The 22,140-nt window shown below is 39.2% G+C and overlaps 1 protein-coding gene across 1 annotated transcript; it reads right to left on the reverse strand.

Annotated features, from left to right (window-relative positions):
- Positions 1–346: 346 nt before the first annotated feature.
- On the reverse strand, positions 347–16,920 carry LOC100889102 (deoxynucleoside triphosphate triphosphohydrolase SAMHD1-like). Its single transcript, XM_030994192.1, has 11 exons — positions 16,874–16,920; positions 15,839–16,028; positions 15,054–15,197; positions 13,387–13,599; positions 12,716–12,807; positions 11,138–11,194; positions 10,718–10,910; positions 9,236–9,364; positions 7,995–8,099; positions 2,063–2,312; positions 347–492 (listed from the first exon to the last, which is right to left on the reverse strand). Exons 1-11 carry the CDS (start codon positions 16,918–16,920, stop codon positions 347–349), a joined length of 1,566 nt encoding a protein of 521 aa, XP_030850052.1.
- Positions 16,921–22,140: the final 5,220 nt, after the last annotated feature.

Consider the following 22,140-nt stretch of genomic DNA (forward strand, 5'->3'; position numbering starts at 1 on the left):
TCTAGTCAGAATAACAGCTGAATTGGCTTGATTTTTTTTCCCTTTTAGGCTAGAAAGTCTAGGAAGAATCATTCGTCGAATAGGGTGTACAAAATCATGCAAGATATAAAATATATGTTGCAGCAGCGCACGAAACGTCGTGATCTTTTGATCCCTTGTTGACCATACATTGCGAGACAAACGAATGTCACTAGCGATATTATTTTCAATATAAAATGCCTGTTAAGGGTCTATTAATCGGAGGTGTTAGAACGGTTTCCCTGTCAATGGTATCGAACCTACTCTTGACTACGATCCTTGTTAAGGGTGCTTTTCAGAAAGTGATAGATATGGCGCTTGGAGGAGTCTAGTGTAGCTTAACCTCTGGTTCAGGAGATCGCGAACCTCGAGGATTAGACTCAGCCGGCCCCGTACCAACAGCAGCAACAGCATCAGGAGGGTTCGACATCAGACTTGGAATACCTTCGTCCCCATCAGTACTGACAAACGAACCTGTTTCAAGGGATTAAAAACAACAAACGCATGCTGTTATTACAAGTAGTAATAGTAGTATTACAGGCTTTTCAAGCTATCTAACTTTTACTACTTTCTCCTGCTTTGTTCATTTATGTACCATGCTCCATTTTCCCCAAAAAATATCTTAAATTTTCTTACCCTTTTTCAATTTTTCTAATTTTATTTCAAATTATCTAACAAAATTTATACAAAGCATTCATGCAGGATAATCTTTACTTACGAAAACATTGAAGAAATACCGTATATCTTTTGTGAAAATTTGAAAACTGTCTAAACCCATGGTATTTGCATTTGTATAATAAATTGTGCTAGTGTACCAACATACATATGTGATTTACGTCTTGCCAAAGGACATTAGTGACGCGGCGGCACTTGAACCCCGCACCTTTTTCTTTGCAGACGGGTGACTTATCCACTAGCCCACAACACCTCTAAATGTATAAATTAGGAGATCTACATGTAACCTATTCTCTCCTGAAACTTAAACCTTTCGCTCTTCACCCATACAACACAGATGGAAATAAACCAAAGGACATCAAAACCTTAGTATATCCGCAATAAAAATAATGACAAATTTCTCGTCAATTTCGATTGCTAACATTTTTATATCCTTAGAAACAAGGCTACATGCTTACAATATATAGTCACCCCCCCCCCCCCCAACCCCCAACACCCGAGCATCCCCTGAAATCACTACATATCAGTAACAGTGACTTTACATCTGCCCAGCAATTAGGTCGTGTGTACTGTACTTACTTACTGCTCGCACTTCGTTCCCCCAAATTTAGAGTAGGACTTACTGAGAAGTTGGTTAGGTGAGAATGTCAGCAGTCAATTTTCTTAGGAAGGTGGGCCCGTGATAAAAGAAAACGTTCATCATCACAATTGTGTAAGTCAAATGCAATATCGGCGACGCATGGATTTTTTCAGGCACGAACACAACTATTTCCGAAAAATCAATTCAAGGAGAATTAGTATATCTTCTTGAAATTATAAAAGTACCGCAGTCATCTATTCTTTGCTTTCTTTCATTAAGAACAACATATTTATGTCGACAATTAGTTTTTCAGGCCATCCTGTTGAATTGTGGCATTTCCCAGAATAAGAAAAGGTAAAATTACTGACTAAAGAGACGTGGAGAAACAGACGTATGGCGACAGGTAGAGATGGAGAGAACATGGGGATGGTCACTTGAAAGAGGGAGGAGATTTAGGCAGAAACTGAAAAAGATATTAGACGATGTACACATAGTCAGCGACTGATAGTGAGAGGGGGAAGAGGTAGACACATCAAAAGAGGTAGACCTACTTCATAGTCAGAGACTGATAGAGAAAAGTGAAAAAGATAGACAGATACAGACAGAATGAATGGGAAAAAGCGGGGACAGAGAGTGACAAAAAGAGACACAAACCAGCGATCCTAGTTTTCAGGCCATAGCCCGACATTCTATTGTACAGTACATAGAGGACGCACACATTTCTCAGTCGCTTTTCAGGCTAATTGGGTGTAACCATCGGGTGTCCCTGTAAAGAAGAAGAGGTCTTGCCTGAACCGGAACTGGGGCTGGTCACAGGGCCAACGGCGCTTAATGGCGGGCTAGGAGCCACTGGTCCAATTGGTGGACTCTTGACCTTCTGCTTGACGGGTTTAGTTGGGACGGAGCGTTGCCTCTCATGAATCATTTCTAGCCTGGTCTCGCATCTGGACTTGGCCATGTTGACGGTCTCTCGATCTAATTTGGGTACCTTAGTGTAGATGCGGAAGGAGACGTCTACCGGTGGCAGGTCGGCTTGGAGCTGGTTAAAGATTAACGATGCAACGATCAGTATAGGCTTATTATCTAAAGTGCTGCTTTTAGTAAAAATTTGATTAATCTTATTGATGACTTATAAACACTAGAGCCTAACCCACGCAAAGGACTATACAGGGTCTATGGTAGCCTATCCGATATGCGTCGGGCTTTATGGCAAATATACTGATCGCGTTATGGAGACTGACATCGGCGCGGGCGTCAGCCCGAGCGCCTATCATCACTGGTCAACTCATCATTATTCATATAATGTGTATCGTATGTGTGACGAGCGAATTCTCATGCATGATTTATAAGACTAACCTTATTTGGTGATTGATCACTTTGATTCAACCAATCAAATATCATCTCCAGGTTCCTCATCGCTCATTGGCCTATTTTGGTCCATGCTATATAAATATTCATGAAAGAGCTTCACAGGGGGTTCGTAGATTTTCTACGAACGAAACATTGTACATAAAAGAAAATAAAACTTATCGCATTTACCAGTGATGATAGGCGCTCGGGCTGACGCCCGCGCCGATGTCACTCTCCAAATAAACGCGATTAGTATACTTGTAAAGCCCGACGCATATCGGATAGGCTAGGTATATGGTTGAACAATTTAACAACACCTGTATCGGGAACTTTTGATGGATCAATGCTCCCATATTGCTCCGGTTGTCTCATTTTTGCTCGCTGGACGTATATAGCAGACGACAATCGGCGGATTAGACGACACTTGGTAGTGAATTTGTATGTGAGATTGCTTTGATAAATATTAATACAAGAACACTTTCCATATCTTTAAACTATCATTGATATCTGATAATTAAACAGTTATTAAAATAAACCTACCAAACTACATAATACAATGAAATACTTGACTCAAAGTAGGGAGTTTGGTGTGGTGCATAATGGCACCCCTCTGTAAATAATCGAATAGTCCATGGCGATCATGAATATTCATGTTTTTGCTTACCTCGGCAAAATGTTTGCTTATCTTCAATGGACAAATTACGGTGGGGGGTTGGCTGAAATAGACATAATGAACCGATCAGAACTGATCTATTATAATTCATGCTTCTTATCCTTCGTATGCTTGACCTAAAACCTTACAATCGCTTGGCAAACTGAGTCCAAAGTTCGACTTGTTTCACATGTGTTATATAGGCAATGGCGAGCTTGCAACCTATTTTGATCAAATTACGGTGAGTGAACTTTCAAAAGTCAATGAGACATGAGGGTTCCAAAGAAAGAGCTAGTGATAACGTACGTCGGGGTGGAAAAATGAATTTTTAACGATTTTTGTTTGTGTGTGTAAAATTCCATAGGCTAACATGTTAGGCTGCTGACTCTGACGATAGGGGGCGTTGTCAAATGAGACTAAGCGGAGCTATATGCCAGTTTTATAGGTCGATCTTAATATTTGTGATGTTATGGTTGCTGTATCCCGACCTTTATTTTAAGGTTCTGTGATATGGAATCCCTTTTGAAAATTTATAAATTTGAATACCAATGAGTACAAAGATACATCGAAGTGATATAATTGCTGCCCATTTCTATCCAAAAAAATCCTTCTTTTTTGTTAGTCCGAAGTTTATAAGTTGTTCAGTTTAGTCCGACTTTATTTATTAGTCAGAAATGTCTTCATTGCGAAGATTTTATAGTTTCGACAGTATAGTTCTTTGATCGAAAATCCGAAGGGTGGTTATTTAGACGCTAGTCGCGTCGATATTTTGCTTTGTCCAAATTTGTGTGAGAGCAGAGAGAAGGATTGCTGTATTCGCATTGTTCTAGTATGAACAGCATTGTCATTGGGGAATTTCATAGTCTAAAGTTTTATTTGCAGATTAATCTATCAAAGTTACCATCAGACTAATAAGTAGATTCTCATGATCAAACTGTTTTGCAAAGCAAACTTTTGAAATCCCTTGGTTCATAAGTCTTGTTCAGATGTAGCGGTAAACCGCGGTGGTTTGTTTTAGGATGACGTAAAGCGCCACACGCTTCACATTTCTCATTTCATTTGTACAGAGCTATTAAAGGTCCCCTTCAACCAAAACAGGCTTAAAATTGAAAACGTGACATGAAGAAAAAGAATTGACGGAGATTCCGAATATGACGATGATTCTTCTTAGAAATCATCCATTATTCTGGAATCTAGCTTTAAAAATGACGACTCAGAACACTCAGAAAAAAGCCCAGTTTCGGAGCTGTATTGCGCAATAGCATATGACGTCACTGCAGGAGACAACATTGGCATTATACACAACATAACATAGCATTGAATGGAGATACCCCAATCGTCGTTATGCACTACACACTAAGAAAAATGGTGCAAGTATGAACCTTTAGGGGTGCAAACCGATGCAACACTGGCAGCACCTTTAGGGGTTAAATCTTGCACCCTTTTTAAAGGTGCAATCCTGCACCCTTTAAAAGGGTGCCAGATTGAACCTTTTAGGAGACCTATGTTAGTACCCTTTATGGTTCCATCACGCACATTTAGGGGTGCAAACCGATGCAACACTAGCAGCACCTTTATGGGTTCAATCCTGCACCCTTTAAGAGGGTGCCAGGTTGCACCTTTTAAGAGACATGTAGTACCCTTAATGGTTCAATCCTGCTCCATTAGGGGTGCAAGCCGATGCACTAACAGCACCTTTAGGGGTTCAGTCCTGCACCCTTTAAAAGGTGCAATCCTGCATTATAAATGACGTTAATGCGTCATTTATTTATTTATTTTATTTATTCACGAATATTTAGACAGAGAAGCCTGATCAGTATTAAAGACATTAACAAAGATACAAATTTACAAATGAAATATAAAAAAGCAAATTTACATAGTCTAAAACACAAACATTTCTTAAATTGTGACAAGATACAGCAAATACTTAAAATAAGTTACAAGCTGGTCTTCGTCAGGGCTCTGTTTGCATATGATTAAAACTGACCTATAATAGGTCAACATAAATGGAACCAAAAAGTGTGAATATTAGAATAAAAGACAACAACAAATTGATAATCAGGGACGATTTGAGAGTAATTAAAACATAGAAAACAAAATTCAACATGAATTATCAAGTAATGTTGATATCGTCATCAGGCCACGTGACCGTATTTACCTTTTTTCCAGGGGTTTTTTCCAGCAAGCGTGATATCTGTGAAAAATGGATGGTTATTATCATTTTTTGGTCAACATAGAGATTATCTGAAAAATCTTAGGCGGGAATATTAATAGGTAGAGGTGAACTCGTGCTTTAAAGGCACACTGTCCTACTTGTAGCTACTTGCTCCCTCTATATAGAAAACTTCCCAAATCGGTGCCTGTTGGTCCCCCATGATCCTCTTTTTCTTATGCTAAATGAGAGCTGAGTTAATGAGATAGCCACCTGTCACAGTGACCTCGATGGCTCTCTGGGTGGTCTAATCCCTTCTAGCTGCAGTAGTAAAGCCTCCCTTTAAAAGGCTACGTTTCCGTTGATTCACACGTAACAAATATAAACCGTGGTTATTTTTTTATTTTTTTTGGGGGGGGGCGATTACAGCGTCTTTTCTGAACCAGCCTTTAGAGAGATTCATCCTAGAGTTATTCGCAAAACGGTCCGCTAGTGCGGGTCGATGTTTTTTTTTAATTCTGAAGGTTAGTTATTTGGCAGTTTGGTAAATCGAAGGATCGATGATTATAATAATAGTAATAATGATAACAACAGTAATGGTGATAATAGTAATATGAATGATAATGATAATGATAATAATAATGACAATAATAACGATAGTAATTATGATAGTAATGAAGCCTCGACAGCAAGTATCTATTAACACCTGGGTGGAGAGTGGCAAAGATAGATTAATGCCTTGCCAAAGGATGCTAGTGCCGGGATTCGAACCCTCAACCCTTGGATTGACAGTCAAGAGGATGAACCACTATACCACGACATCTCCAATTCGTACAATATATATATATATAAGCATACTTATCTCTAAAAGTGCCGGGCTGGGATTGAAACCCAAAACCCTTGGGTTTAGAGTCAAACAAATGAAACACGATACCACGACACCTCCCCGTGGGTAGATTTGTAAAGGTTTGCTTAGTTTCAGACGCAGATCCAGGTAACCAAGGGAGCCTCCCCCCCCCCCCCTCCCCCCTCCCACCAAAAAGAGAGACACAGAGAGAGAGAGAGAGAGAGAGGGAAAAGAAGGGATAGGAAAAGAGGAGAGAAAAGGAAAGAAAGAAGAGGAAGAAAACAAGAAAAGGGGGAAAGAGTAGATCAAGGGGGAGGGGGCGAAAGGACCTCGCCTCCAAGACTTTTACCTCTACCCCCCCCCCCTCATCAAAAAAAAATTGACAGAGAAGGAAGAACAGGGAAAGAAAAAAGAAAAGAGGAGACAAAGTGAAGGAAAAAAGAGGAAGAAGAAAAGAAGGGGGATATCAGTTGCAGTTTTTTCGCCAAAAAGTTGTGGATGGTGGGGGGGGGCAAAAGGCCCTTGCCTCCTCCCTTCCCCTTTGCCCCCGCCAAAAAAAGAGAGAAGCCAGGAAAAAGGAAAAGGGTGAAGAGAAGGGGAGAGCAAATGCGATTAATCCAATGCCAACAACGTGTGCATCGGAGGGGCCGAAAGGCCCTTGCCCCCCTCCCCCCAGCAATCCTAAAAGAGAGAGAAGAAAGGTAGGGGAGATCAGTTGCGGTTTTCCCGCCAACAAGGTGTAGATCGGGGGGCCACTGGCATACTGATAAGGTGGGGCTTTGGGGGGGGGGGGAGGCAATTGCCAAATATAATTCAAACGTAGTTAATTCCTAATTCGATACCGGTGATTTACAAATGTTGCTGAAATTACATAATTTTTCCGATATTTTTACCTCACTTTTTAGTAAATTATATTTTGTATGCGTTTGTTGGAAAATGACAAATTCCTAAATTTAGAGCCAAGCGCGCCAATTAGTGTCCTGCCAGTGTCTCAAATAAGGTATCAAAATATGCTCATCTGACCGTAATTAAACGCCTAAAATCCCTGAGCATCTGGGGACTCTGCCCCTGGGTCCAACCAATGGCCCTAAAGCGGTCACCTGGATGCTTATCTGATCGTCATTTAATACCTAAAACCCCTGAGCTTCCGGGTACTCCGCCCCTTGGACCCTACGCCAATTAGTGTCCTGCCAGTGTCACAAATAAGGTATCAAAATATGCTCATCTGACCGTAACTAAATGCCTAAAACCCCTGAGCTTCCGGGTGATTTTTCCCCTGGACCCCACCTAGGGCCACAAGGCGGGCCTTAGATGCTCGTCTGACCGTAATTAAATGCCTAAAACCCCTGAGCTTCCAGAGACTCCGCCCCTTGACGCCCACCGGGGCTTTGCCTCTAGACCCCACGCCAATTTACGCTGCGCTCTACCTGATCGTATATACTTTAACCTTCCTCCACCAACTTTGACAACCGTTCAGCGGGGCCTGCATGTAAGAGTGGGGTGATACGGATTTTTTTTTTTGTCTGCCCCTCAACCCCCCCCCCCCCCCCCCAAAAAAAAAAAAAAAAAACAAAAAAAAACAAAAAAAACAAAAACGTCACTGCTGGTCACCATTCCGTACCAGTATTTGGCTCGCATAATTTTAAATTTGGGCCCCCCCCCCTTAAGAAATCCTGGATCCGCGCCTGAGTTTACATAGGTCATGTCTTAGTACACTTACCTCGTCCACTGGTAGGAACTCGGCAACAAATGTACCATCACTTGATTCCTTGTAGAACGGGATATTGATGAGAGGGTTTCTGCCTCCACAGTCAAATCGTGATAACTATCAGTAAATGAGAAAAAAAAGTAAAAAAAATGAAAATAAATTAGAATACGCAAAATATTTCTTAATTTAATTTTACATATTTGTATATCTCTCTTTAGTATGTTGAATAAACCTCGTGACCATATTTTCCCTCAGCGCTGCGCGCTTCGGGAAAATATAACCACTTGGGAAATATAACTCCCTTCAGGTCCAAAGAATGATATATTACACCCCCTGCCAGTCAATAACTGTTATATTAGATAGCCTTGGGGTTTTTTTTGTGTGGGGGGGGGTCCATTTTTTTATAAAAAAATTGGGGGAAAAAAAAAAAAATCTAACCTTAAAAAACATTGATATCACGTGACGAGCTCTGGACCAATCACATCTCGGTATCTGTCTAAGCTATCTAATATAAACGGCTATGCCTCTCATAGCAGTCAATATATCTGTATTATTAAAGCCACCACAGGATTGTTTTCGTAAATGTGTTCATAGAAAAAGAATAGTTTTATTTTAGTTTCCTCCACGGTACACTATTTTATGTCGCTGACAATCTTTGAAATTGATATATAATATATTAAACACATAAGGGTGTCGCTAGAACCAGTTGAATTGGGTCCGGTAGCAGGTCAAATTTACCGACAATTTAGCCCAAGCTAATTCTCACAAGATTAAAAGAGTTTTAAAAATATATATATTTTTGGACGATCATGCGTCCTACCAGATTATGAAAATGTATATGCAGTGACCTGACCTTCTGCCGTAAGGGGGGGGGGGGGGGCTTTCGTTTTTCCGATAGCTCATAATTTCGAAACACAAACTTCCTTTATTAGGGGTTCCTAATTCCCTATTTGTTGCGTTACTTTGAAGGTTCCTTGATCTGAAGGTTCAGAATTCTGAAAATGAAGAAGGGTTCATTATTACAAAGGTCCGTAATTCTGAAAAGTAAAACATTTAGGTTCGTAATCCCGAAAACGAAATACGGTTCATGAGTCCGAATATGACAAAGAGATCATCATTTCGTAAGTGCGAAATTTGAAGAAGAATATTATATAACGAACCCTATTTCTTTTCAAGCATTACGAATCTTTATAATATCGAACCTACGGAATGACGACACTGTTCCCTTACAAAAATGCTACAATTGGTAATACCTTGACTGAGATGACTTCGATATTGTGAGCTTGCCATATCTCACTTGAAGATGAGGACGAAGGTGATGAAAGTTCGTCAACATCAGTTAAGATCTCCCGCTTAATCTCAGCTGGATCCATTGTACCCATCTTTAATTAGAACAAGAATTATCGTGAAATATATTTATATATATATGTATTCTTCTATATTCCCGTTGGAACCTGTTCCTCTGGTGATTCTATATATATATATATATATAAAATATGTATATATACATATATGTATAGGTACATGAATGTATTTTTAAGTATGTACCCTTCCACCAGTCACTTCAGGGTCTAGTAGTTCACACCCGTCCTGGCTTGTCCTCGCCCATGTGAAACTGCCACGAGTTCCCCCGAGAGAGGGCCGTTAATAACTTGCAAGAGCTACCGGTACCTACCCACCTTTATATACCATGTTGGTCATAGAGGTGTTTATGTGATCATATTAGACCCGGTCTGGTCATGACATAGCATTGCGAGAAAAACATTGTGGAATCGATCAGAAAAGGTTGATCATCTAGCATATAAGTGTTGGTGTGCCATGTACTGCAAGGTTCTGGAATCATCAAAATGATAAGAAATTTGGCCCAGTTTTGGATAAGTTACAAGCACTGTACACAAAAAGATGTATATGGGACTACACAATACCTATCCAGGCCGGATCGATATGATAATTTACCAAATATCAATTAGTAAGCGGTTTCCCGGCAAAATTTGTATCGTCACGTATTAGTCAAAACATATCCTTTCACATGATTTGTAATAAGAGCTTCCACTTCATTTTTTGAGAGGGGGCGTTTCCAAAACTGGTCTATACCTTTAACAACTAAATCTACTACAACATCAGCCATCACTCCTGCTACTGCTATGAATATCATTTTTTAGTAGTCAGTAGATTTTATTATATTTATTTATGTTTATATTTTTCTCAGTTCTTTAGTTAGTTTAGTTTATAAGCATTTTAAGGTATGCATTATTTTTATCTGACGTGTTTGTTCATTTAGGACATACTCATAAGCCACTCATGGGGGACCTTAATTCCACACTCAAGCCTCGCTTTTAACCAAGGTCACCTTATCTTTCTATTGTAACGCCATATTCTGTCAACTTGTTTATATTCATGTCATATTTGCAATGTGTGTTATGAAAGAAAGATAAATAAAACTTGAACTTGAACTTGTTAACTATTATTCTCTTTAAATTCAGGCTATTCTACTGACACTTCTTCAGATACATGTTGCCATCTGCTGGTAACAGTTTCTCACTGTGTTGACAGCCATGTCCCACAATGCATCATCAACTGATGACGCGCTTGATGATGTACGGGACCCAGAATCGTTCTATGTACGCATTCACTGAGATATGGCGTAGTTGGAGCTACATGACAGCAGTGGTAGCCATGTCGGTAAAATACCCTGCCTTTAAATCATTAAATAAATTTAAAAGACGTGAAAATACCTCTTCTTTGGCATGCTTGCATTCTGCAATGCAATGATAGAATTCTCTCCTGTGTATCCGGTCTATTATCTCCCGTGCCTTCATCATTCCTGGTTCTTGAGATAGTGATTGCCTGATCGCGTTTACAATGGTGTCATCGACTTGGCAGAAGGCCTCGGGGTCCTTCACAGAATCCAATAATTTGTACTTCTTTCTGAAACAGTTTCATACGCAAATGCAAAACAAAGTTATGAAAGTTATGGTACAGGAGGCAACCTGTTAAAAATCCAGTTAACCAGTCGATCAATTACATTATCACATACTACCCACATTCAACGACTGTATCATTTTCCCATTAACTCTTTTTACATCCATAACACGGAATTACACAAATGAAAAGCAACACAAGGAATGTTGTTCCGATTTGTAAAGGAAACTTACCCGCCTTCACCAACGAATACGAGATGATCAGCTGCTTCTTTGAAAGCGTCCTTCAGCCTACAAAAATATTAAGAATAAGGTTTTGTGATATGTATATATATGTATATATAAAACAAATAACTATTACGGGTTTAGATGTATTTCCTCAGATAGTGAATTCAAAATTACAAATGATAAACAAGTGCAACAAACTGTATACAAACAATGAGGACAAGCGCATTGCGCAACAAGCAGCAACAAGCAGCAACAAACCATGGTGTAGACGAAGAGATGAAAAAAGGAGCTCCTGCCACGAGAACAGAAAAAGGGAGTGGCTGAGGATCAGCGACTCTATAACGAGCAGATCGTTAAAAGCATGACGGAGAAGTGTGAGGGGATACAACATCAATCACCGTCGATGGTATGCTTAAGTTAAAAACAAAGTCCAAGAATACCACTCTTTAAACAGATGAAAATGTTGCCTTTATACGATTTGACTACATTCAATACTCTCGAAGGTATGTACTCTGTAGGACATAAAACTTTCCCCGATAAGTATGATAAGTTTGTGCTAAATTCAAACGTTCATTAATATGCCACTCGTCAAAATGGCCATTTTCATCAACCCAAGTAAGATTTACTACTTCGCTTAAATCATTACATGTTGCTGGCGTATAATAATGGAACCCACTTCATTCAAATTAAGTTAAATTTTAACCTGTTTATAAAAGCTTCGTTGCAAATACCCATTTGAAAATTTGGTGACAATACAGTCATTACAAAGTAAGTTTACAAAATCTATTTTTTTCATATTGATAACTTTTTACAAACGCTTTCGTGTACTTTATGTGTGTGTTTGTATGTTGGGTATAAGTGTGCAGGTATGGTGATTTATTATTATTTTGTTTAATTTGTTTTATGTGATGCCCTATTCATAAGCGATTTGCCTTTTTGTTGCCATGGTCATGTATTTGCTTTTTATCTCATATGTTTAATGTATTCTTTTTTCTTTTCAATATTTTGCTTTTACATGTATGTAGATCAGTAAATTCAATTTAATTCAAAGTCGTCAAGCAAGAGAGTGGTACGTAGGGTAAACAACTTTTGTTCCTCTTTATATAGATACCATCTTTGTTATGATTTTCCACGCATGGAATGAGCAGTACAAAGCAGCACAAAGATCAGGGTCAAAAGAGAAAAATTGCAAAATGCACAAGTACGCACTGGCATTGTTATGCAGACCACTCATCTTTCTTTGACATAAGTGATTTTTGTAAATGATAGTAGAGCTGCTTTACCCCCAAAGCATCAAATCTTACCAGACATTTCACCATAGTGCATGCATTTTATTCTCAGATTCTTTACAATGTGGCATTCATGGATGTCCATTTGGGAATAATAGCCCCGCAGTCATTTAAATAATTACACAACTGCTTACCAGTGCATTTTGCAACTTTTCTCTATTGACCCTGTCCCTTATTTTGATGTACAGCTCTTTCAATGGGTGGAAAATCCTTAAAAACCTCTCTCAGGTATGATGCGTAATGTATTCAAATCAAATTAAATCAAATCGAGTGGAACTTTTTTTCTTCTAATTACATGATGGCGATGACCTCGCTGTGCCTATCCTGGTAAGATGCGTAGTTAAGCTGGCGGCTTGTGAGAAACATTTGGTTTAGATCTCTCGCTACCTAAGACAAGGAAGAAGATGAAAGTTCATTTCGAAAGAAGGACAATATAAATTTATTCGATTAACCATATTTCGAACACGAAGTACACAATGAAGTAATATTATACAGTAGGCTTGCGGGTGCACCATGTGAGACAGAGGGAGGATTGAGGAGTCCTGAAAAGGATTCTCGGTATTAAATCTTTCTTGAGGGTGTGTAGTTCCTGAAAAGGACTGTTGGTGTAGTCTTGAAAAAGACTGTTGGCTATCTTTCTTAGCTTATAGTTCTAAGGAGAACTATAGCGCTTGGAGAGGATGAGTAGCGGGAGTGGCTCGACGTTTCGAACAGGTTGACTATCCGTCGTCAGGAGTGTGAAGTAATATTATTATGGTTAGGTTTTGTAGGATGAGGTGTGGTACAGAAGTAATATTTGTATGGTTAGGTTTGGTAGGGTGAGGTCTGGTACAATGCTAGGATCCGACAATAACTCATACGTTGTTGAGGCTCGGGCTTGCACCCTATTTTCGAGGTTCTGCTATTTATACAGTTTCCATGATTTTGGGTGAAGAATTGAACCTGCATTTTTATGTGAGTGTATACCTCGTCTCTAAAGCAGAGTTCCCTCCTGGTCTTACTGCCTCGCTTAACATCGAGAATCTTCACGGAGGACAGAATACTTTTGAAGTCGAATGTAGACTTCCTGCCTACATGTAGGTAGTGGGCGCCCCGAGCAATATAGTCCCATCTGTCCACGTCCATCCCGTATACGCTGTTGTTCACTAACTGATACAGGCAGAACTTGTTCTCACGAAGCTGAAACATTTTAAAGGATATTGTGAGAGAACGTTACAGAGGCAGGCAAAGACTCACAGAGAGAGGCAGGAAGAGATTCAGAGAGAGGCAGACAGAGACTCAGAGAGAGGCAGACAGAGACTCAGAGAGAGGCAGACAGAGACTCAGAGAGAGGCAGGTAGAGACTAATAGAGAGGCAGACAGAGACTCAGAGAGAGGCAGACAGAGACTAAGAGAGAGGCAGGCAGGCAGAGACTCAGAGAGGGGTAGGCAGAGACTAAGAGAGAGGCAGGCAGAGACTCAGAGAGAGGCAGGCAGAGACTAAGAGAGAGGCAGACAGAGACTCTGAGATAGGCAGGCAGAGACTCAGAGAGAGGCAGGCAGGCAGAGACTCAGAGAGGGGTAGGCAGAGACTAAGAGAGAGGCAGGCAGAGACTCAGAGAGAGGCAGGCAGAGACTAAGAGAGAGGCAGACAGAGACTCTGAGATAGGCAGGCAGAGACTCAGAGAGAGGCAGGCAGAGACTCAGAGAGAGGCAGACAGAGACTAAGAGAGAGGCAGGCAGGCAGAGACTCAGAGAGGGGTAGGCAGAGACTAAGAGATAGGCAGACAGAGAATAAGAGAGAGGCAGGCAGAGACTAAGAGAGAGGCAGGCAGGCAGAGACTCAGAGAGAGACAGGCAGAGACTCAGAGAGAGGCAGGCAGAGACTCAGAGAGGGGCAGGCAGAGACTCAGAGAGAGGCAGGCAGAGACTCAGAGAGAGAGGCAGGCAGACAGGTGGATAAAGGCACAGAGAGAGTATCAGACGGACGGACGGAGAAAGAAAGACAGAGAGGGGCAGACTGAGTATGTAAGAGAAAGAGACAGGGAGAGACAGACATGGTGTTGGCAAGAGCCATACATAATTATAGACGGTTAATGGAGATAGAGTAAGTGAGGGGGAGAGGAGAGAGATATAATATATTTTTTATGATTTCTTGTTATTTTGTCTTGTGTTTTGTTCATCTAATTTCATGTGACATCACCATGCATTTGTTTGTTCTCTGTTCACGAATAACATTTTTTTAATGTTTAACTCAATTCCCTTTTAGTACAATTTGTGAATATGAATACAAAGTTTATAATGATTAAGACAAATTATCAAAAACATTTCCTACAAGATACCAATGCACATGCAAAGTCCTCCAAAATAATGAAATTTTCGAGTAAAAATTGTATTTATTTATTTATTTATTTATTTGTTTTGTTTTATTTACCCAGGGTAACCCCATCAGTGAGTAAAACACTGTTATACTCGGGGGCCCTGCTAAATTAACACAAGTATGTCAACGGTAATCAGACGACTTTGCCAAGAGGAAATCAGGAGCTTGGACAACTCGAACCCCTCCCCTCCCCTTCCCCCCCCCCCCCCATTCTTTTGCTCACTCTCGCTCTCTCTCTCTCTCTCTCTCTCTCTCTTGATGATCTCATTTATACCATTTCGTCATCCTCTTTAACACCCAGAATAAGCTGACAGATGAAGTCGATATCTTCGGCGTAGATTTTTAGATCTGCGAGCTTCTTCTCTAGGCTGTTATGCTTGATGAGATATTTGAGCATGAAGACCGCCTGCTTATCAGGCTGCAAAGATCATGGAGGAAATGATAAACTTGGGTTATTATTAAACACATTTGAATAGGAATAAAGAACACCCGATCTCAAAGACTTTCGAAAAAGCGAATAAGCACAATTTTGACTCCTTTTTTAAGCAAAAGCTAATATATGTCTTAAAAAATACAAATTTAATGTAAACATTACGAACAGGCTATTTTGCAGATAAATTTTGATTATTTTTTTGTTCTTCTTATATTTTGACTTAAATTATACATTTACGATATTTTTCACCAAGCCACTCCTTGCCGTCCAGTAAAACGCTTTTCAATACTCACATTGCAAACATTAAAATATCCATTTTGTCTAAATGTCATCCTCTCCTTCTGTCCCCCTGAAATATGACCCTATTAACTGGGAAACCCAGAAACGGATTAAATAATCCTGTGACAAGTGTAACTTTAACTAATATGCATTTGCATATGTATGGTTGTTAGCAATGAACAAGGGGACCGACGACCAAAAGTCTCCGAGTGACTGGTTAAAGAGGATTAAAGCCTTCCAAAAGGGCAGTGACGTGGCTAATCGATTTGGTTTCGAACGCGGGACCTCCTGGTTACGAGACCACTGCTCTACAACTGATCCATCGTGCTCTTATTTTTTTAACTCACTTTCCATTTGTTGCCATCTTCATATGGTTGTATGATGTCTTCAAAGGCATGAGAAAAGGGACCGTGTCCGAGGTCATGGCAGAGACCGGCGATCTCAACACAAGCGACCTCGGTGTTCTGAATAGGGGTGCTGCTGTTACGATCATTCTCTTGGAGCATTAAGGCCAGTTTGCCCCCTAAGTGGCTGACACTGCATTGAAAATGGAAAGTAATATAGTCTGAAATAATGAAATTTTGTTTATGGTCTTTTATTAATATAAAAGCTTCTTACTGTCATAGAAACTGACATTTGATTTCATTTGGAAAAAGTACATCAACTTCAGGTCGGAAAAACACAAGAGTAATTTTGTCTTCTTGTCTTTATAAACACAGATTTTTTTATTATTTGTCTTCCTAAGTGAATTTGTCTGGTCAGGACCCAAATTCTGTGGCATTTCCTCGCATGAACAAGAAATTAAACTTGACAATATCCATTTCACCCACTCCTGCATTTGTTATACGAGCCTTGCTTTGGCGACAATTTATCCACGTGAATCACATACACTTACTGAATTCTTAACTTCGACACAATGCCCAACACTAACGCTCTACCAATTGCAAACATTCTGTTGATGAAAGAAAGCCCGTAGCAAGATCAAGCATCTCGCTAACATATGTCTCTGTTCCATGGAAGTTGAATTGCATGAAAATGAGGTTCGTTGTTTTTTCAGTGCTTTATATGATCTTTTAGAGATATTGTAATGTTATATTCATTAGACAGGCCTAACTAATACCGAGAGGGACTTTCGTTTTAAGAATGAAAACCTTATAATCGAATGAAGATAAGTTGTGGTGGAATATGTTGGTCAATATTCGTGGTATCGTGGTTACCTCTTTTATATTTATACTGGGTTATAATCTTTGGATCTTTATAATGGAAACACTACATCTGCTGTATCAAAGTAAAAAATCTGTGTTCACCATTTATTTGTAATTGTTTAAATGACTGAAATTATCTTCCATGGCCAATGTCACAGTTGTCTCCTCTTCCTCTACCACTTCTTCTTCTCCACCTCCTTTTTCATCTCGCCCTTCTCATTCATTTTCTAACGATCCCCTTTTCCCCTCTTTCTTCTTCTACTTTTGCTTCTAATAGTCCCCTTTTTTAGTCTGGATAAACCAGTATAACCTTTTACTAATAGAGTAGCTATTATCTAGAGTATATTTTTAATATGTACACTTTGTCATATTAGTATTTGTTTCGTACATAATTTCGCCTCTACCATTTGTAGTTTGTATAATGTGTAGTAGTTGGATATTAATTTCTTATGATACTGTTACTATTCGCACTACCCTCCGTCTCCTCTTGCTATCCCCATTTGAATCTTCTTCTTCTTCCTCCTTCTCTTCTACTTTTTTCCTCTTCTTCTTCTCTCTTTTATTCTTCCTCTTCATTTTCTTCTATATCTTACCATCTTACTATCCCCTTTTATTTTCTTTCTTTACTCTACATCATCATCATCATGTGCTGCTTCACTTATCTTTATCTCCTTTATAAATCAAATGATTTAGGGAGACCAAAAAAGAAAAAAGAATTTTCAAGTTAATTCATTTCATACAATTAACTCCTTTACGTTTTGTTCATTAATATTGATGTCATTTTCTATAAATATTTTTATATGTTGTATTTTACAATTGTAAAACATTGCCCAATTTGGCCATTTTGGCCGCGATGCATTGTTATTCTTTAATTCTAAATAAACACCATTATTCATTCAATTCAATTATCAGTACCATACATTGTACCAGGGACAATTTCTTATAACTGTGCAGTCGAAGCCAGGTTTAGTTCGAAGTGACTATTGGTCTTTCATTCGTTTCTTGATTTATATCTTTTCAACCGCTACTCGAGAATTTATTCCCGTTTCCATTTCTACCCGACCAAATAACCCTTAAATCTCTCATTATGAAAACTAAAAGTACCCTATTGAGTGTTCAAATCTGGTATGGACGGCGCTTGGGAACACATAATTGGTACAGCCAAGCTGCTTGATGAATCGTAGTCTTTGGAACTCCGGTGTATCGATAATTATCTGGCAATACTTCGGTATCTGAATAATGCCATGAATGAGGTCATCGAAGTCCTGTATTGAGAAAGAGAAAGAAACTTCATTCCGGAACCTTAAATCGGGGAATTTTCTCGAATCTAGCTTCCATTTTGTGTATTGATGGTTGATTTTTACATGACCCCCCCCCCCCCCCCCCCCCCACCCCCAAGAAAGAAGGTAAGAGCCTACAAACATGCAAAATACGCCGACGTACTGTTGGGCATCTCATTTTAATGTCACAACTTCTGTTGCAAAATCATCTCTATTGTGGAATGAATTATTGAAGGCAATATAAATACCAGGCGCGAATCCACGGGGGAGGGGGGAGACGGTCCTGCCCCCTGGCCCCAAAACAGGTTTAGAAAAAGATGGTAACGTTAAGTTTACCTAAAAAATATATATATATATTTTGTTTGTTTTTTGTTGGAGGGGGGGGGGGCTTAAGGGGGAGGTGGCGACGGGTGTTGTTGAGAACAAAGTAGTGCTCACTCACCACCCCCCCCCCCCGCTTTTTCACCGGCTGGCTGATTCGCCGCTAAATATTTTTTTCTACAAATTGCCCCCCCCCCCTCCCCCACTAAAAACTAGTGTTCCTTTTTTTTTAAAAAGGGTTTCTCCTTCTTTCATGTAAATTCTATTGTTATGCACGTGTACCAACCTGCTGAGATATAAAGCTTTATGGAATTATAGAAGTGAAATTAAAGGCTGCAAGTTTTCAACGTAAAATACATGTATGAATTCATTACAAATGGCATCTATTAAGTGTACACTCACGAAGGGAGAGGAAGATACAAAAATGTGTTATTGTTCATGTTCTTATATGTGAGCTTCTGTACATTTTTTGCAGAGATTCTTATTAGACAGCATGACTTGTCATAGATTTGCATTATATTTGCATTTCAGAATGTGCGTACACGGAAAAAAAATCAATAACAATACTCAGGCAACTATTAATCATGTATATCGCCATTCAAATAAAATAAGTCTATAGATGAAATGTTGTTACAAAAGTAGCTTAAAGGTACTATGTCCCATTTGCAGGCCAAAATAATGAATAAGTTAAATTCCAATGGCAATTGAAAGATAATACTAATTTAGAACTTCCTTCAAAACGAAAGGGCTTGAAAATATCTCTTTGTTGGAAAATAAGGACCGTTAGTTGTCGAATCGACTTTATAGATAACAATCCTTTCAGTAAATAGTCTGATTTTCAGACCCTTGTAACGAATGATCGTATGTCTTGTGCTGCGCAAATATTCAATCAGTTCAATTTGGTCGATTACAAAAAGTGGGTTATTGATGTAGACAAATGCTCATGTACCCTTTACAGCTCATGTTATGAATGTTATTACCAAAGAAAAAAAGAAATCACTTAGTCACTCAATAGTGTCTGACAGTGACGTTTAGAAAGAAAACGTGTTTCCTTGCATAATTTGAATACTAGGACACTGCTAACGTTTACATTTTACAGATAGGACATACGTGGCATATTCATAGTTCCTGCAAAGTTCTACAGAATTTGATGTTGGCTGCTAAAGGGATACAGTACTCTTAAATGCAAAGTTGAAATATATGAATAAATGTACTTACTCCTTCTTGTCTGCTATTCACACCATACCTGTCACGTGTGTCAGGGCTAAGTAATCTAGTATGTATATCTTCCTATTGAAAACATGAAATAAAGTTAAGCCTTAGATCATGATAGATTGAAAACACCACTGGCGTTGTAACTTCTAATGTTAAAAATATATGTGTTCATTTTAACGAGACACTGTCAATGTTAGACTATGTTTGTAAAAAGTGTGCCAGATAGCAAACTGCCACCTGAGAAAAAGCTCCAGAAAATCCCAACTAGAGGGGCTTGTCTGGTGTTTGGTGCAAAGAAGAGAGGACCCAGATATCCGTTGTTAAAACAATTACACTGGCTTCCAACCAAAGAACGCATTGAAGATAAACTGGCACTTTTGGTCTATAAATGCTTGATGAATACTTCTCTAAAACACCTCTCTGATCTACTGATCACCCCTTCTTTTTCCAAAAATCATCTCCGTTAACAGAACATAAAACATGACTTTAAAAATCCCACGCACAAACACCAAGGCATTCGAACTGTCATTATCATAGGCATGAACGGCTATATTGAATGCTCCACCACAACTCTCCACCTATTAACACAGAAGAAACTTTTTAAAAAGAAACTAAATAAATTACACTCTTCCCATATCGCCATTATATCAAGTTCGTGTTGGTGCTGTGAGTCAGAGATGTGTTAATATTACTAACACCTCTCTGATTCTCAACTGGACAGGTGATATACATCTCAAATGCCATTGCTATTATAATGTCCTTGTCTTTTATTATACTGTTATGAACATTGTAATTGCCCAATCTTTGTATATTAAGAAATATTATGTCTACTGCTAAGTGCTATAAGTGTAAATGTTATTGTTCCAATACATTCTTTTTTGAGGTATCAGCGCTCTTATCTGTATTCTGTAAAAACGCTTGACAATAATCAATTAGTATTATTATTATTATCAATTAATAATGCCCTCATCCACAAGGAATTTGTCATCTTAGATGTAAAATATATTTAACTAAATCGTACGTCCGAAAATCCCTGTGGAGGGTTTGGCCAATATTATTGTCCCACCACGATAATAAAGGAAACCATGATGTTTAGTGTGACGTCAATCGTATTATATATATATATATAGGTATATCCTGGACATACCCCGGGGGCATATCATGGCGCCACATTTCGAAGCTTTCGATAGTGCGACTTTTTACCATCTTATATTTTCAATAAGCTATTCATGGCCATGTTAGAACATGAAAATGGCGAAATTTGTAATTCTCCCTCTCTCATTCTCTGCCTTAGAAATGTAGGCCAAGACAATTTTTAGTAAAAGTATGGAATGTTGAAGAAGTCAGCCAAATAAGAAACAGACCAATTCAAATTGTAAACAAGATTCGATCTGGTAGAAGTTAAATGTGGCAGCGCTCTTCACGACATGAGTGTTAGTGCACTCTGTATATTCACAGCGTGTCCACACACAGACAAAATTATCCCGAAACGCTATTAAGAAACGTCGTAAAAAAGAATCATCGTAAAGCGAAGAGGGCGTCCACACGCAAGAACAAGTAATCCCGAAACTCTACAGCGAAACGTCACGTAGGTGTGCAGTTTGCTACTGCGCTACGCCGCGCCGCGGTCATGAAACGGAAGTGAAAATGAGAGGTCAGGTCTCCTTTCACGCAGGGTCGTGTAAAGCCCCGCCCAGTTAAACCGTTCTAGTCCGACCATACGTCCACACACAAAACATTCTGTGATTCTTTACCGAGTTCTAGTTCGAAACAATGCCAAGACCCGCGTTTCGTTATACATGTACGACGTTTTTTTTAATGACGTATCGTAGCGTAAACACACACTCTCATCGAATGAGTACTGCTCACTCATACCCCCCTCCTTTTGAGCCAAAACAAAATATGCTCCAATAGTGTCTGACAGTGACGTTTAGAAAGTAAACGGGTTTCCTTGCATAATTTGAAAACTAGGACACTGCTAATGCTACGGTCACAAAGGTTCGTACGAACGATAATTTCGTACGAATCTCCCTGTTTTTCTCCCATTGTCTTCCTGAATTTCCATTGTCTGAAAATCATTCATACGGCGTTCGTAGCAGTTCGTAATGGCATATATTTGTGACCGAGGCTTATCGTTTACATTTTACAGATAGGACATACGTGACATATTCATAATTCGTGCATAGTTCTACAGAATTTGATGTTGGCTGCTATGGATACAGTACTTTTACATGCAAAGTTGAATACAATAAATAAATATATGAATAAATGTACTTACTCCTTCTGGCCTGCTATTCACACAATCCCTGTCACGTGTGTCAGAGCTAGGTAATCCAGTATATATGTCTTCCTATTGAAAACATGAAATAAAGTTAAGTCTTAGATCATGATAGACTTCGTCCCGTAGGAGATCCGGGCCTTCAGATTGGAAACACGACTCTCGTTGTAACTTCTAATGTTTAAAATATATGTGTTCATTTTAACCAGACACTGTCAATGTCAGACCATGTTTGTTTAAAGTGTGCCAGATAGCAAACTGCCGCCTGAGAACTTTCAGGCAACGCATGCAATCATGCAGTGCACTCTCTTATTTTGAGCAGGCTTGATATGAATTTTAGAGATGTGAAA

Source organism: Strongylocentrotus purpuratus, unplaced genomic scaffold, assembly GCF_000002235.5.
Source record: "Strongylocentrotus purpuratus isolate Spur 01 unplaced genomic scaffold, Spur_5.0 spur5_scaffold_21, whole genome shotgun sequence".
NCBI lineage: Eukaryota > Metazoa > Echinodermata > Echinoidea > Camarodonta > Strongylocentrotidae > Strongylocentrotus > Strongylocentrotus purpuratus.